The 13423-nt window shown below is 42.9% G+C and overlaps 2 protein-coding genes across 2 annotated transcripts in view; one reads left to right on the forward strand and one right to left on the reverse strand.

The window, feature by feature from the left end:
* Positions 1–1109: 1109 nt before the first annotated feature.
* asb6 (ankyrin repeat and SOCS box containing 6) lies at positions 1110–5939 on the reverse strand. The gene is made up of 7 exons (XM_037483529.2): positions 5809–5939; positions 5025–5171; positions 4591–4772; positions 3478–3584; positions 3264–3372; positions 3094–3180; positions 1110–2250 (listed from the first exon to the last, which is right to left on the reverse strand). Exons 2-7 carry the CDS (start codon positions 5132–5134, stop codon positions 1541–1543), a joined length of 1305 nt encoding a protein of 434 aa, XP_037339426.2. The 5' UTR covers positions 5135–5171; positions 5809–5939; the 3' UTR covers positions 1110–1540.
* A 6270-nt stretch (positions 5940–12209) lies between these two features.
* si:dkeyp-14d3.1 (transmembrane protein 132C) overlaps positions 12210–13423 on the forward strand; it is a 94882-nt gene continuing 93668 nt past the window's right edge. Inside the window, exon 1 of the mRNA XM_037483592.2 lies at positions 12210–13123. Coding sequence (XP_037339489.2) covers positions 13078–13123 — 46 coding nt within the window. The 5' untranslated portion in view covers positions 12210–13077. The remainder of the gene's footprint in view (positions 13124–13423) is intronic.

A 13423-nucleotide genomic window follows, 5' to 3' on the forward strand; every position in this document is an offset into this window, starting at 1 on the left:
ATGAGCAGGTGTGGTGGGAAAGACCCATGGGCTTCAGGGAGAGAATGGATCAATAACTAATTTCAGTACCGAGCTTCACTCGCACTGTTTTCCAATAAATGCAGGATGGAGGGAACTGCCTCAGCCCTCCCCCACTATCTCTATTCCATCACCTTATACAAGCAGGCGTTGGACTCTACAGAAGGAGGCTGTTTTGTCCCCACTGTTGTTTGCTGGCTGGGTTGGATTATGTCCCTGCAGCCAGTACATTGTAGAAATCTCATCCAACGTTGCCGTTTTCATTTCCACGCGTCCTACACGAGTGCTCCCACAACCACTCCACACATGACGTCTCTAACTTTTCTTTTTTTTTTTTTTCCACTGCTTGTGCCTCCTCTAAACCCCCCTCCTTCCTACCCTCTCTTTCTCTCTTCCTCATTCGACCAAGGCCAGCGTTGAGGTTTTGTCAAGAGATTGAGACGGACAGGAGAGTGAAGCGTGTGTCGTGCGGGGCTGATGCTGCTGCTGCTGCTGAGGCTCTTCTCCTCAGAGGCTGTGACCTAGATAACCAAGAGGAGCTGGAGCGCTTGCAAGCCTTGGAGCCACTCCAGCTTCAGCAATGTCAGGAAGGGGTTAGTTGTGTAACACAATGTCCTATTTAGTTTGCTCGTCTCACACACACACGCACACGCATGTACTCCTAGTTCCTAGTATGTTCACTTAAGTCCTTGTTTGTGTGTGAGCACATGTGAGATGTGCAGAGTAGGTGCGTGAAAAAGGGGAAAAAGGAACCGGGTCCCTAAACTCATTTGAATTTAAACATAAGCATTAAGAATGCTTGGCGAAACTTTCCACACCAGCAGCCACTGCAGCTCCACGGTGTCACAGTGAAACCACGTCAAAACATCTACGGGCGTCCTGCCGCGTTGCAGCGTTTCATTCCTGCTTCTTTATGTTTGCGTTCACTCAATTGATGCTGTGGTGTGAACACAATCGTGAGGTAAATATAGAAACAATTATTTCCCTATAAGCAAGTAGCCAGAGAGTCGGGAGTCACATTCAGCGCTGCACTGCCACTATCTGGTCGGTGTCGAGCTGTAACATGTTGACAAACGTGAAACCATGGCTAACAGATATTTCTGGATAGAATGAGGCTATCTGGACAATTGTTTGTGAGACAGACGCCGGTTTTATTTGGTCCAACTTCACGTCAGGCGCGGGGACACACACATTTCAAAACACACACCATCATCACGTCGAGCAGATGAAATATAGATGGAGCCTACTGCACTGGAACCACTTAAGTAGGCTGCACTGTGAATAACTAAATCTTTGACCCTGACATCTGAGATGCTGTTGAGACGCAAGAGCAACACTGCCATCTGGTGGCCTCTATCTCGAAATAAATATAAAAGTAAACATTCCCACATGTGTCTGGTGATTTGGCACCGAAAACAGTACGAATTAAACATTGGTTCGTTGTGGTACATTTATGAATCATTTATGCCCAGGCATGGTATACAGATGACTACAGGCCTGTAGTAGTTAGTAGCTTATATTGTCAGGGCTGGCTATGTTGGGGCTTGAAGCGGTCCCAGCCAGGTTTCGGGGTATATGTGTGTTCAGGAAGAATAAAGTCTTTCAGTCTGTCGGGTAAGGGCAAGGCTTTGAATCTGTCCGCCAGGGGCCAAGGCTGCAGGCGGCTCCGTATGAATGACCTACAGAGGCACCGAAGAGTGGGAGGGCTGGCTTCGTACTGTACCACGCGGCCGTGCAGGTCCACCAGCGCCTGGGCGTCCCGACCGGCCACGGGGAGCTTCAGCCCGAGAGGCAGACGCAGCATGGGGACGTCCACCCTCGCCAAGTCGAGCAATGCCTCGGCTTGCTCCAGAAGCTCAGAGCGGCGGCTTCCGTCGGAGCACTGCCGCAGCGCTGTTCGCAGCCGCTGGAAAAGGAGGCTGTAACCGGCCCAACAGGACTCGCCGTGGCGGGAACAAACCAAAGACGCGCCGCTTTGAATCAGCAGCACGGCCAGAGGGAAGAGCAGGTCGAAGTGCTCCAGGCTCGTCTGGGTCAGGGAGGGCTCGCCATCCGCATTCAGACAGCAGCTGGGGTCCACACCGTGAGCCAGCAGTAGCTCGGTGGTTTTCAAGCAGAAGTTACCGATCTCTGCGGCATCCTCCGTGTTGGCCTCCAGAGCCTCTTTGATCAGAAACACCAAGGAGGACTCAACGGTTTCCCCTTCGACAGTAGAGGCATTAACATCGGCACCTGGGGTAAAGAAAGCGTCATTCAGAACCACATTTTGTAATCTCAAACCATTTACAATGGTTACATTTACATAAGAGCATACCTTACCTTAGATAGTGGCATTTTAATAAGAGACTATTTTTCAATAACTGGCTTTACAGAGTACTTGTTTAGGTCCTTTATGGAACTGACAAACAATACTAAGGACAGCTCAAAAGGGCTTTCCCGGTTAGAGCTTGAAAATGTGCCTTTGCTGCTTAGATTTAGGGGTATTTCAGCAACGTGGTACTTACATGATGTTGTTGGACTTGTGAGACAAAAACAAAAATTCCCTACGTTCTAAGTCTACAAACAATAAATGTCAATGACGGTTTAATATGATTTTCTTCAAATGATTGTAAATATATATGTTATCATGTACTGTCAATCATCACCAAGCAGGAAGCCAGTGCATTTCTCTTCTCAGAATATTCCATTCTCACTTGTGACCTTCTTTAACTGGCATACTAAGAACTTTTAAATAATTATTTAACTAAATTAAAACAGAAATATTTGAACCTGTTTGACAGATGACAATACACTTCCTGATGCTCTGTCAAATAATTAAACAATATCTCCTATCACTCTCAGAGACATGTGTTTGTATGATGATGTTTGAAATGTTTGCAGTCAGGAGACTTATCTTTGAGAACTGGAAATTTGCATCAACAATTAAAAATTACAAAAAAATGCATACTGGCAGGCAGATATAATGACACAAGTTTTGAAATGTAGTGGCTTGTAGTGACACTGATCCTATTGGAGAGGGTATTTCGACAGTGGATAAGAGGACAAAGTGACGATCAAGGGTTTTCCGGCCAGTACCTCGCTGAAGAAGAAGCCGGATGTTCTCTGTGTTATGCACAGTGAGTCCGTCGCTGCTCGCGAAGGCATGGAGCAAAGGGGTTTTTCCTATTGAGACAAGAGCAAACCAATAGATTCTCAGAATGAAGGAATCAGTAGCCGAATTACCAGGCTGGACAATGTATATTTACCATGTTTATCCATCGCATTCACATCAGCACCCAGGTCCAGCAGGGTGAGGAGGCAGGGGAGCCTCTCTGACTCCTCACTGGCAAGATCCAATGGACTGCTCTCATGGATCTACCAAAGCAAATGAATTAATATTGGACTGAAATGCAAAGGGAAAAAAGGAGGGACCATAAGAATAAAGAGAAGAAACATATCCAAGTTTGACAGATGCCTCACCCGGTCTCTCTTTTCAACACTTGCTCCGTGTCCGACCAGCAGCCTCACCATGCTTGGTCTGTTCCTTAAAACTGCCACATGTAGAGGATTGTAGTAGGAGACTGGGTCTGCAGGGTAGAAAGCATTCATATTAACAAAATGATTATTTATCAAAGAGCAGAAATACAGACAAATCAGGAAATTCAGTTTTACATGCAACAGAACCTGACTGAGGTTGCCAACTGTGCAAATTTGGACTTTGTACTATGAATACATCATAATGAGTGTCAAATATATGACTAGTAACCATTCTCACTTCATATGCTCTTGCTTTCCCACAGTGTCTGTCGGATAAGTGGCACAAGCTATTCTTATACAGGAAGGAAAACGATGACAAATACCTCAAACGGAATGGAGCTTGAACATTTTTGCATGCTACGAAGGACAATTTGTCAGTGTTAACTCTCTGGAAATAGGTATGCGAGAATTGTAAAAGATGAATAAAGCAGCCTCTGCAAGGTTTCCCTAATTATGTCCCTTGGGAAAGACATTTTACTCCCACTAGAGGTCACCATGGAAAAGTCTGGCTGAGCAGTGGCAGGTTTCATCACCGCTGCAAGACATGGTGCACTTTCAGTTGCAGTTTGCTAAAGGGAGACTTATTCTCTCATGTGCATATGTACGACAACTAGACAATTTACAATATATCTGAATAAAATGCATCATTAAGTACTATCATTCATTATGTAGCAGAGACAGCAATCACCCATTAAAACTAGAGCAAGATTCAAGCTACAATAGAGAACTGGCCAGGGCAGCATATATTTGGAAAAAAAGTTTTTAAATTTGATGTGACTTCCATGGTGCTTGGGCCTTGTTAATTAAGAAAGTATAAACATGCTGCTACAGAAATAAGTCCTTGATACACAGTACCAGTCAAAGGTGTGGACACTTTCTCATTCAATTGGTGTACCGTCAATCTCCCGATGTTAGCTGGGATTGACTTGGGCCAGCCTCCCCGCGACTCTCTTAGCGATAAGTGGAATAGAAGATGACGGACTGATTTAATGGCAAAATAATGTTTAGTTTTAACATAGTCGGATATTTTCAGCGTGCCTAAAAATGATTTCTCACCTTCAAAATTCAGATCAGCTCCATAGCGTAGAAGGATTTCGGCTGCATTTACCAGTCCTCGCTCAGCCACCTTAAACAGAGCATAGCTAATGCCTTCCATAAACATGTCTGACTGGGACTCGCGCTCCAGGAGCTCCGCTAGAGAGCCACAAACATCGGACTGATCCTCAGGGCTGTGGACTCTGGACACAAGAGAAAGAAGCTCTGTTTGAGTCAAACAGTTTTTTTGAAAAAGAAAACATATTCCAGTTATAAATGGAAAATTATGGAAAGGTAGTTTTGTTTCTGTCAATCGGGTTATCAAATCACAAAATCAACAGTAGTTCTTATTCCATCTGTCAAAAGTTTTTTTTACATTACTCAATAGTAATAAAAGTTTTTTTTTTTTTTTAAGTCTGTACACAACATTAAAATACATTGTAGCTTTGTTTTACCGGTCCTTGTGACTACCGTCTCCTTCCTCCAGTCCAATAACACACATCACAGCATCTACCAGCGGCTGATACTCATATATGATCCTACGAAACCCATGGAGGAAAGGCATGGCTCCTCCACTCGTAACAACTCCTGGAAGCCAATACCTGCAGAACAAATACACGAGAGGAGACATTTCGTATCAAGGAATCGTCTTTAGATCAACTTGCTTAAACCTCATCCTGCCAGGCTGAATAACATAAAGCACGTGACCGGGAAAGTCAAGAAAGAAAAAAAAGATCATGTCAAATGGTTTCTTCGTAAAACATTATTTATGTTATTATTATAATCTAAAAGGAATAAACTGAGTATTATTGGTGTCGAATTGCAGATAATTTGGGGGACAAGGAAAACAGCACGATATGATCTGGGTGCGTCTCCTTCTAAAATTACTTACAAAGTGATCCTACATTTTACATTAAATGTATCTAGTTATTTATTTAGTTTAATCTTTTAAAAGCAAAGCTTTGATGAGACTTCACGCTAACCTGCGCTTTACAACTCGCAAATTGACCTCAATAAACGTAAATGATTATTTGGTGAGCAAACTTTATTTCATAATAAAAAAAACGATTCGTCATATTTTCCCGCTGGCGACCTAACGTTGATTTAGCAGACAAATGTAAAACGTCCCATTCGACGTCAGCACAGGAGGCTTAAATGTCACTTGATTCCTAAATTACGAATCAACGTTAAAGGTTTGAAGACAAATTATTTTAAGAAGGCACGTTGTTATAAACTCACTTAGATGCTGAACGCCAGTTGTACGCGTTCAAACAGGAAGCTTCCCGTACGCCGACGTCACGGAGTCCGACGATGTTTTAATTCCCCTTAAACACAAGAGGGCATCGATGGTTCCTCTTGACGCTCCGTCGCTTAGCCGCAGCTAACATGTGCTACACAAAATAAGATTTAATGATTAGAACTTAAAGAGGGAACCGCGAATAAATTGAGCAAACATTCATCTGACGTATCGACAAAGCAAGGCAAGGCCAATTTATTTGTATAGCACATTTCAACATGAAGGCATTTCAAAATGTTTCACATAAAACCATTAAAACATCAGGCAAAAGAAAAGGGATATTTGAAAATTATTAAGTAAAATTTAGGAATGCGAATACTGTTTTCTTTTTTAATGCATCAACTATTTGTAACAATTTAGTTTTTTTCAGCAGAAATTGAGCTTTGTATACTTAAGATGTGTTTTTGACTATTGTGCATGTAATGGTATTACATTTCTATTGTATTTGGTGGATCAATGTCCTGTTGGTGGGTCTATGTTGTGTATTGGACAAACCACAATAAGAGACAGTTTTTATTCTTCTTCCAGAGATCAAGGTATTGATTTCCATTCGGCATTCTTGTTTGATGTTCTAATATTCTTCATTTTCTTTTGCTTTTTCCATATGGCACATTAATCAGACCGCAGCATTCCAATTATTATTCTTTTGACAAATACTCCATTATTCTGAAAGCATCTGGTAACAGTTGCTTTTGTCCTGTTCAGTAAACAAACCCCTGTTTAGATGACAGATGGCTTGCTTTGAAAGCAGTTTAGCAGTGCTCTCTTCAGAAAAAATCCTTTTTAACACATCTGTGTGTCTGATTGTGAATGCTGTATGGTGATGAAATTGCACATTTTTTAACTGACTGTAATGAGAAAGCGACATTCAGTAAAAAGAAAAATCAGAATGTTCAGTTTATGTTTAAACCTATTTTGGGACCATACTGTTAGCGCTTTAAGTAAAGGTCAAAATGCACCTACATTATATTAATAATACTAATCACTAATAATAACCTGAGATTATATTGTGTAAAATGCCTTTAAATTAATAACATGATAATCATAATAATTTTACTGTACAAGATGTTGGGTCATTGCCGAACAAAAAGTGCTTGATTTAAACCCAGTCTTTAGGTGGCAGCAGTGCATCATGGGCCGACACCGTCTCTCAGTTTTGAATCAGTGGTACACATTTGTACAGCACATGCACGAGTGCACAGTGTTACACATGCAGGGGGCAAAAGTCCTGGGAGAAGCTGTTTGCCGTACTGATAGCTCCTGCTATGAAGTGGGAAAGAGATTAATCTAAGCTTGATTAATTCTAATTTTGTCACTTCCAAGAAAATTAGTATTTTCCCATCCAGTCCCCTGATCAATAGAGCATTGTTCCCTGAACACATGGCAGGCTTCTCAAAACCCCTCAAATGTGGCTAAAGTCTCTTTTGCTATTGTCCAAACACGCTCAATTTACGCTCAATTTTTGAGCCATGTGCTCATGAATAATCTACTTTACTTTTCCTTTAACAAATCTGCCAGCAATGAGTGCTTAAGACTTTGTGCACACACCTGTCGGGGTTTCCACGGGTGAAGCACACAATCTTTTTTTTCCACTCAGAGGTTAATTTGTCCCTTTGCCACCATGTGGTCGCAAGAGCATACTGTTTCTTGTCAGACAACCAAAACAGTAGGTGGCAACACACATCTGGTTAAAACCCTCAGCTGCAGGGCCCCCATTTCCAGTTATCAGGCTTAGCATTCATGCAGTTTCTCAAAGAGGTTCAGAAACGTCACTATGGCAAAGCGATTGTCAAATTCGCTTCCCAAAACGTTGCATTTTCCTGTATTCCATCAAAATGAAAGGTTTAAAACACCTTCTTCAAAATTCCTCTAAGCCACTTTTATTTGTATTCTCCCTGAAGTATGAAGAGGAAATGCTTAAGTTAACATTACCTAAACTACTGAGTAGTTTTTTTGGTCCTTAAAGCTTAAAAGTTCACTGAAAATATTCAATCCAACAGAAAATGTACTTCACTAACATTTCACTGACTCAATACTACAGGTAGCCAGATTGGTGGATTGGAGGCAAAGAGAGACAGCAAGAGGGAAGATAACTGGAGTTCCATTCCTTCACCGCTTACAAGTAAATTGGCACTTCATCAAATTCAGGCCCCATTTATCAATACAAAGAACAGTACCGAAATTACTTTGTTGGCCACAAATCGTGGGCAATAGATTGAGCCTCTCTTGAAACAAGGCTATCATTTATCTGGTTCACATTTCCTCCCGAGGTGAAAGGGAGCAGGACACAATAAGACTTTTATTTGTTCCCTGGGTGATAGATGTAACCACTGTGAACCTCGGATCACCAGATTACCTCAAGTAAAATAAGAATCTATTAAACATTTAGACCTGTTGCCCTCTGAGATCCTCTCTGTTTCTATCACACAGTGCTGCCAGGGGAGCCGGAGCCCCGGTGGCTGTCCCAACACTGAGGAGATTTACACAGCTACAAAGTATTCTGGGCTTCGCAAAAGCTGTCTACTTTGTCCCGGGAGGCTGATGCATAAAAGGAGAAGTTAATTACCACGGATACGTAGTACTTTTTAAGACGTAATAAAAGAGGACACGCAGAGAACTGTTCAGCTCCTGAAAAAGCTGCACTCTCTGAGGTGAAAGGTGATTGAATGGCAGCTGGGAAGGTGAAAGTGGAGGCAGAGGAATGATAATCGAGCGGCAGGGCATTGTGGTTTGGTTTCCTTCAGTTCCATACAGAGAGCTGGAATTATCAGACCAGCAAGTCTGGGCCTAATATCCTTTTGTGCTGGCAGTGCATTGCCAAGTGAAGATTGTGGATGGAAATAATCAGCCATTTTAAAAGGTCAGAGGAAGTCATAAGCACACCAAAAGTAGACTATGGCACATTATAAGTGATAAGAAAGAACCGTCTGGTTATAGAAGAATAAGAGGAGAGTTAACCTTATTTCATTTACGCTATCATGATTGCTCAACTGTCTGTCAAATATGATGTGCTCAAATGCAGTCAACCACATCTGTAGGAAACTCTTTGCTCTGGCTAACATACTTTGAGACAGATGCCGAGTAATGCATTCAATTCACTGTGGCCTGGCCTTATTGCAATGAAATATTCACCTTTTGAGTGGTTCCAAAGAGGAATGCGTTGAAACAATCATAAATCGAATCATATTAAACCAGCAACAAGTTCATTTTGAGCACGCTGCGAAACAGAAGCAGCAGAAAACACTCAGGTCTTATCTGGTTTGAAGGTGATTCAACGCAACATTTTTGCCTTTACACATCAAGCAACATTAGCATTAATTTGGACTTGTGTGTCTGGCCACTGGCAGAAAGGTGTTCAATTATTCATTCTCATTTTATCTCTATTTTTTGGTCTCTTCTAAGTGCCCAGTCAGCTAGTTGCTACTTAGGCTTCTCTAGCTTGCAGGTCATTGTTAGAATTGCATTTAAAGGAATATTTTTGACACTTTGACTGCAGGAAGTTTCTGCTCCCAGGCATCAATTAGTGAGGCACAGGAAGCCCCCCCTTGTAAAAAAAACAAATTTACAACTCGATAATTAGTGGGCAAGCTTTTGGACACAGCAGGTTAATTGTTTTTGTGCTAAGATAAGTTAACTGTATGAAGTACATAGCTTCATATTTAGTATTTCTTTATTGATGTAAATATGTTTTACAGTACGCACAAAAAAAACATACAAAAAGGCCCAATTTTTCTATTGGTGGAGTCAAAGGACAAACTATTTGGAACTAGACTATAGGAAGGTCACCCTTTGCCATCCCTCTGGGCATCAGCCTTGAAAACAGAGTGACGGCCCCAGAGAGGCTGATAAGTAAATACAGTTTTAATGGGCTGTGGATGGCTAGTGGTAATCTGCGCAGGCGAGCGAGTGGGCAACAGCACCGAGGGCGAGCGGGCATTCGGCAGCGGTCATTATTAATGCTGCCATACATCAGATAGGCCGGGAGAGGACAACGAAAGGTGGTGATGAATTTAAGGTCTACTGTCTAGCAACTGACTGCAGGACAACACAGGCGAGGCCGGTTAAGGTCATAGATGAAGGATACCACCCCAAAAGGAGACACAGGGAACAATTCATCATAGAGGAGAGGAGGGTATGTAGCACAGGGGCTTACAGGATGTAAGGTCATGGGGGGGGGCAATGGGGTACTCCAAAAATACCCCATTTAGTGTGTTTCTATTTACCCATATGGTACTCTTAATATAGGAACATACCGCAACATAGATGTATGTAAACATTCCAAAGTCTGAAGCCTGATGTCCGATAAGGGAAAATGCAATGTGTTGTGTGTTCGTGCATCTGACATTTACGTCTTCGGCCTGGTTTCAAGGTATGTAAGCCTCCAGATCTTTTTTTCAGACATCAAAGACTTGATAGCTTTCTTCAGACATCAAAGTCGTACGACCTGCCTGCAGAAAGGTCCGCGGATCTAAACGTTGCGCACGTCAAGAGTCAAGACCCCCGCAGTTCTTTTAGAATACAGCCTACAACGGCTCTACCTATTTTCAAAGGCTTCCATTTCTTTCCTAATACAATGTGACTTATCATATTCAGGGATGGTGACTGAGTCTTTACAGCAGGGCCGAGGAAATGAACTTACCATGTGCAGGACTGACAGGGTTTCAGCCACTTCTTTTTAATGACTGGACGCCACACAGGCGATGCAACCCGAGCCATTCCGGCTCTGTCTGGCGCTCGCTCTGATTTCCATCTGTTGAAGGGCCGGCAGCGTAGTGCGGGCTCCAAGGGGATTGGTTGGAGAGTTAGACTGCAGACGGGCTACTTTTGGACAGCAACCGGCCTTTGTGTGAGCGATGTGCCAGCTCAACCATTACAGCTAGGGAAGTGACTGCTCTACATCAACGCGTCTAATGCTTCTTCCAGCTGTGCAAGAGTGGAATAGTTTCCACGATCAAATTGCACAAATTTAGGAGAGAGAAAACGCTCGGCTCCTCAAGGAGCAAATGGAATTCAGAGTGAACTAGAAAGGATGGCTTAAGTAAGGACAGATGCTTGGGCTGTAACTATGATTTAGTGTTTGAGAGGGTTTGAAACTTGCTCTTACCTCCAAAAACATCTTCACGGGAGCTTAAGGGAGTAACATTCACATTGTTTGCGTGAATGTAAGTAGTGATCTGGGTGATGTGGCCTTTGAAGGACACATCTTGTTTTACTGATGTACTGAAGTTTAGCTTGTGAGAAAGCGGACTGACGTGTGATTTTAGTTTAAAGTAGGGCCTGCACGCTATTTGTATGTAACTAAAGTATGCACAATTTGTATTTTTGCTGTAATTATTGTACATGTAGTCAGAACATGCATTATACATTATAAACATGATCTGACTTTGTGAGATCGTACGTACATTAATTACATCTCAGAACAGCATGAGACTCTTTCTCACTATCAAAGTAGAAAGCTTTCATGAAAACAAGGATTAGACTGGTGGGTGACTCATCTAATATTTCTGTATTTAGCATTCATGGATCTTTATTTGTTTTTCCCTCTGACCATCTGGCCTACCCACAAGAAAAAAAAAACTGGCTCACGGTGTAATCAATTACCAGATTACAGTAATAAACCATATTTCATTGCATTTGCACTTCTGACGAAACCGTCGTGTTTTGGAGTTGCAGCGAATTCGCTCAAATACGACCACATCACTGCTTAAAGTAGTGTACAAAGCTGCATTAGAGGTGATACGGCCATAGAGACATATTTGCCAATCGCAGTATGCTATTGTTCCATATTACATGTTTAGGGGACAGTGTTACCTCATGAAAAGGGCATCTAAAGTCCAGTTAGTAGAACGTATCAAAGATCGCCATGCACATATTGGAGACGCATGCTGTGATAGAGAATATGTCATTCATGGCCTCTCGTAGGACTGCGTGTGTTAAAATAAATTAACAAAGAGGGCAATTACAACAAAGACACCGCAGCTCGTCAAACTGTGGTTTTGCATTGGTCACATATCTGTGACCGCTGGTTTCTTATTGAATCTTTACGTTGTTACAGTGTCAAGTGTCCTTTGCTTCCTGACCTCCCGCTTCACACCTGAGTATCAGTGTTCAGTTCAGTTCACAGGCCACACGGGGTCACTGGTGCACGTCGAGTGGTGTAATCAATGCAATCAACTGGACATGTTCAAGCAACAACTTCTGAGATGCCTTTTGGGCTGAAGGTGAATTCGATTGGTCAACAGTGAGCATACGCATGAGTATTGTCGCCCCATCCTCAGACAACGGCGCGTTGCTGAGGCGCCCCCGAGCCTCTCTCTATGTGTGTGTGTGTGTGTGCCGGATATTCTACACGGGCCCTTCTGCTCTCTCTCTCTCTCTCTTTCTCTCTCTCGCTCTCTCGACGCGCATTGGACGGCTGCCGGTGCGTAAGCTCCAGTGAAACTGTCGCCTATTTCCTGTCTACTTAAACATCGAAAGATGAAGGCTTGAACGCGTACTTTCGCAGATCTTTTTGAAGCATTGGGTGCCAAAGTGGAATTAGAAGTGGATGCCGGCACATTTTGGCTCCGGGACCAGAGCTCCGCGCGCGCTCCGCTGCGCGCCGCTGGAGTTTCGCTCCGGAGTTGCCTGCGTGTGGATACGCTGACCTGTGTGGGAATTTAAACGTATTTACTTTTATACACTATATCACACGTTGTTTCGGGTGGGAACGGCTTCGGTTCATGCCCAAGTGTCGCGCTTTACGCACTGGAGCGCAGCCAAGTGCCAGGGTCTGGTGAAGCGGAGACAAAGTGACCAACTGAGGACAAGGGAGTGAAATGTTTTCCATTCGTCTGTTCGGGGAGAAAACTGTTTTTGGAGAAGCGTTGTGAAGATGTAAAGCACCACTGGTTCATTCAATCGGGCGCCCTAGTGTCTCTTCTGGAAATGCTTCGAAGAGTGATGCAAAGCGGCGCGCAAGTTTCTTTCATTTTCCACAAAGAAACAACTAGATAAGACGCGGGTGAAGAGGCTTTCGCTTCGATTTGTCACGTGCACTATGGTTTTGTTTCATTTGCAAATGACCAAATGAGGCTTAAGATATTTTCTTTACCAGAAAATGTGATTTTTCAATTCCTGCTGCAAGAAGGACTTTTTCCTCTGAATTAAGACATTTCGACTTCCTTCTATTTTGGAGGGGGATTGATATCTGCCTACAGACTCAAAGAAACATGTTGCACATCCTTGCACTCCAGTCGGCGGTGTTACTTTTTGCAGGTAAGCACAATATAGTGAGATTAACCATTGTTCCTTCTGCTCCATTGTTACACCTGAACGTACGTGTATGAAGAACTTCAATCGAACTGTTGCCAATTCATATGACGAGTTCAAGCGAGGGACAAATGCTTCCCGAATACACAGCTGAGTGAGGGAGTCAATCTGCTCTAATTCGTATCTGAATATAGGAGCCACGTGTTGTTATTTTGCGTGGTGAAGTTATACCGTGTGACAAAAATGCTCCACTCCACCTGCACAACATACGCAGAGCAGCTCTGGCCTTAAATAATATTCATCTCA

This window comes from Pungitius pungitius, chromosome 5, assembly GCF_949316345.1.
Source record: "Pungitius pungitius chromosome 5, fPunPun2.1, whole genome shotgun sequence".
NCBI classification, from domain to species: Eukaryota; Metazoa; Chordata; class Actinopteri; order Perciformes; family Gasterosteidae; genus Pungitius; species Pungitius pungitius.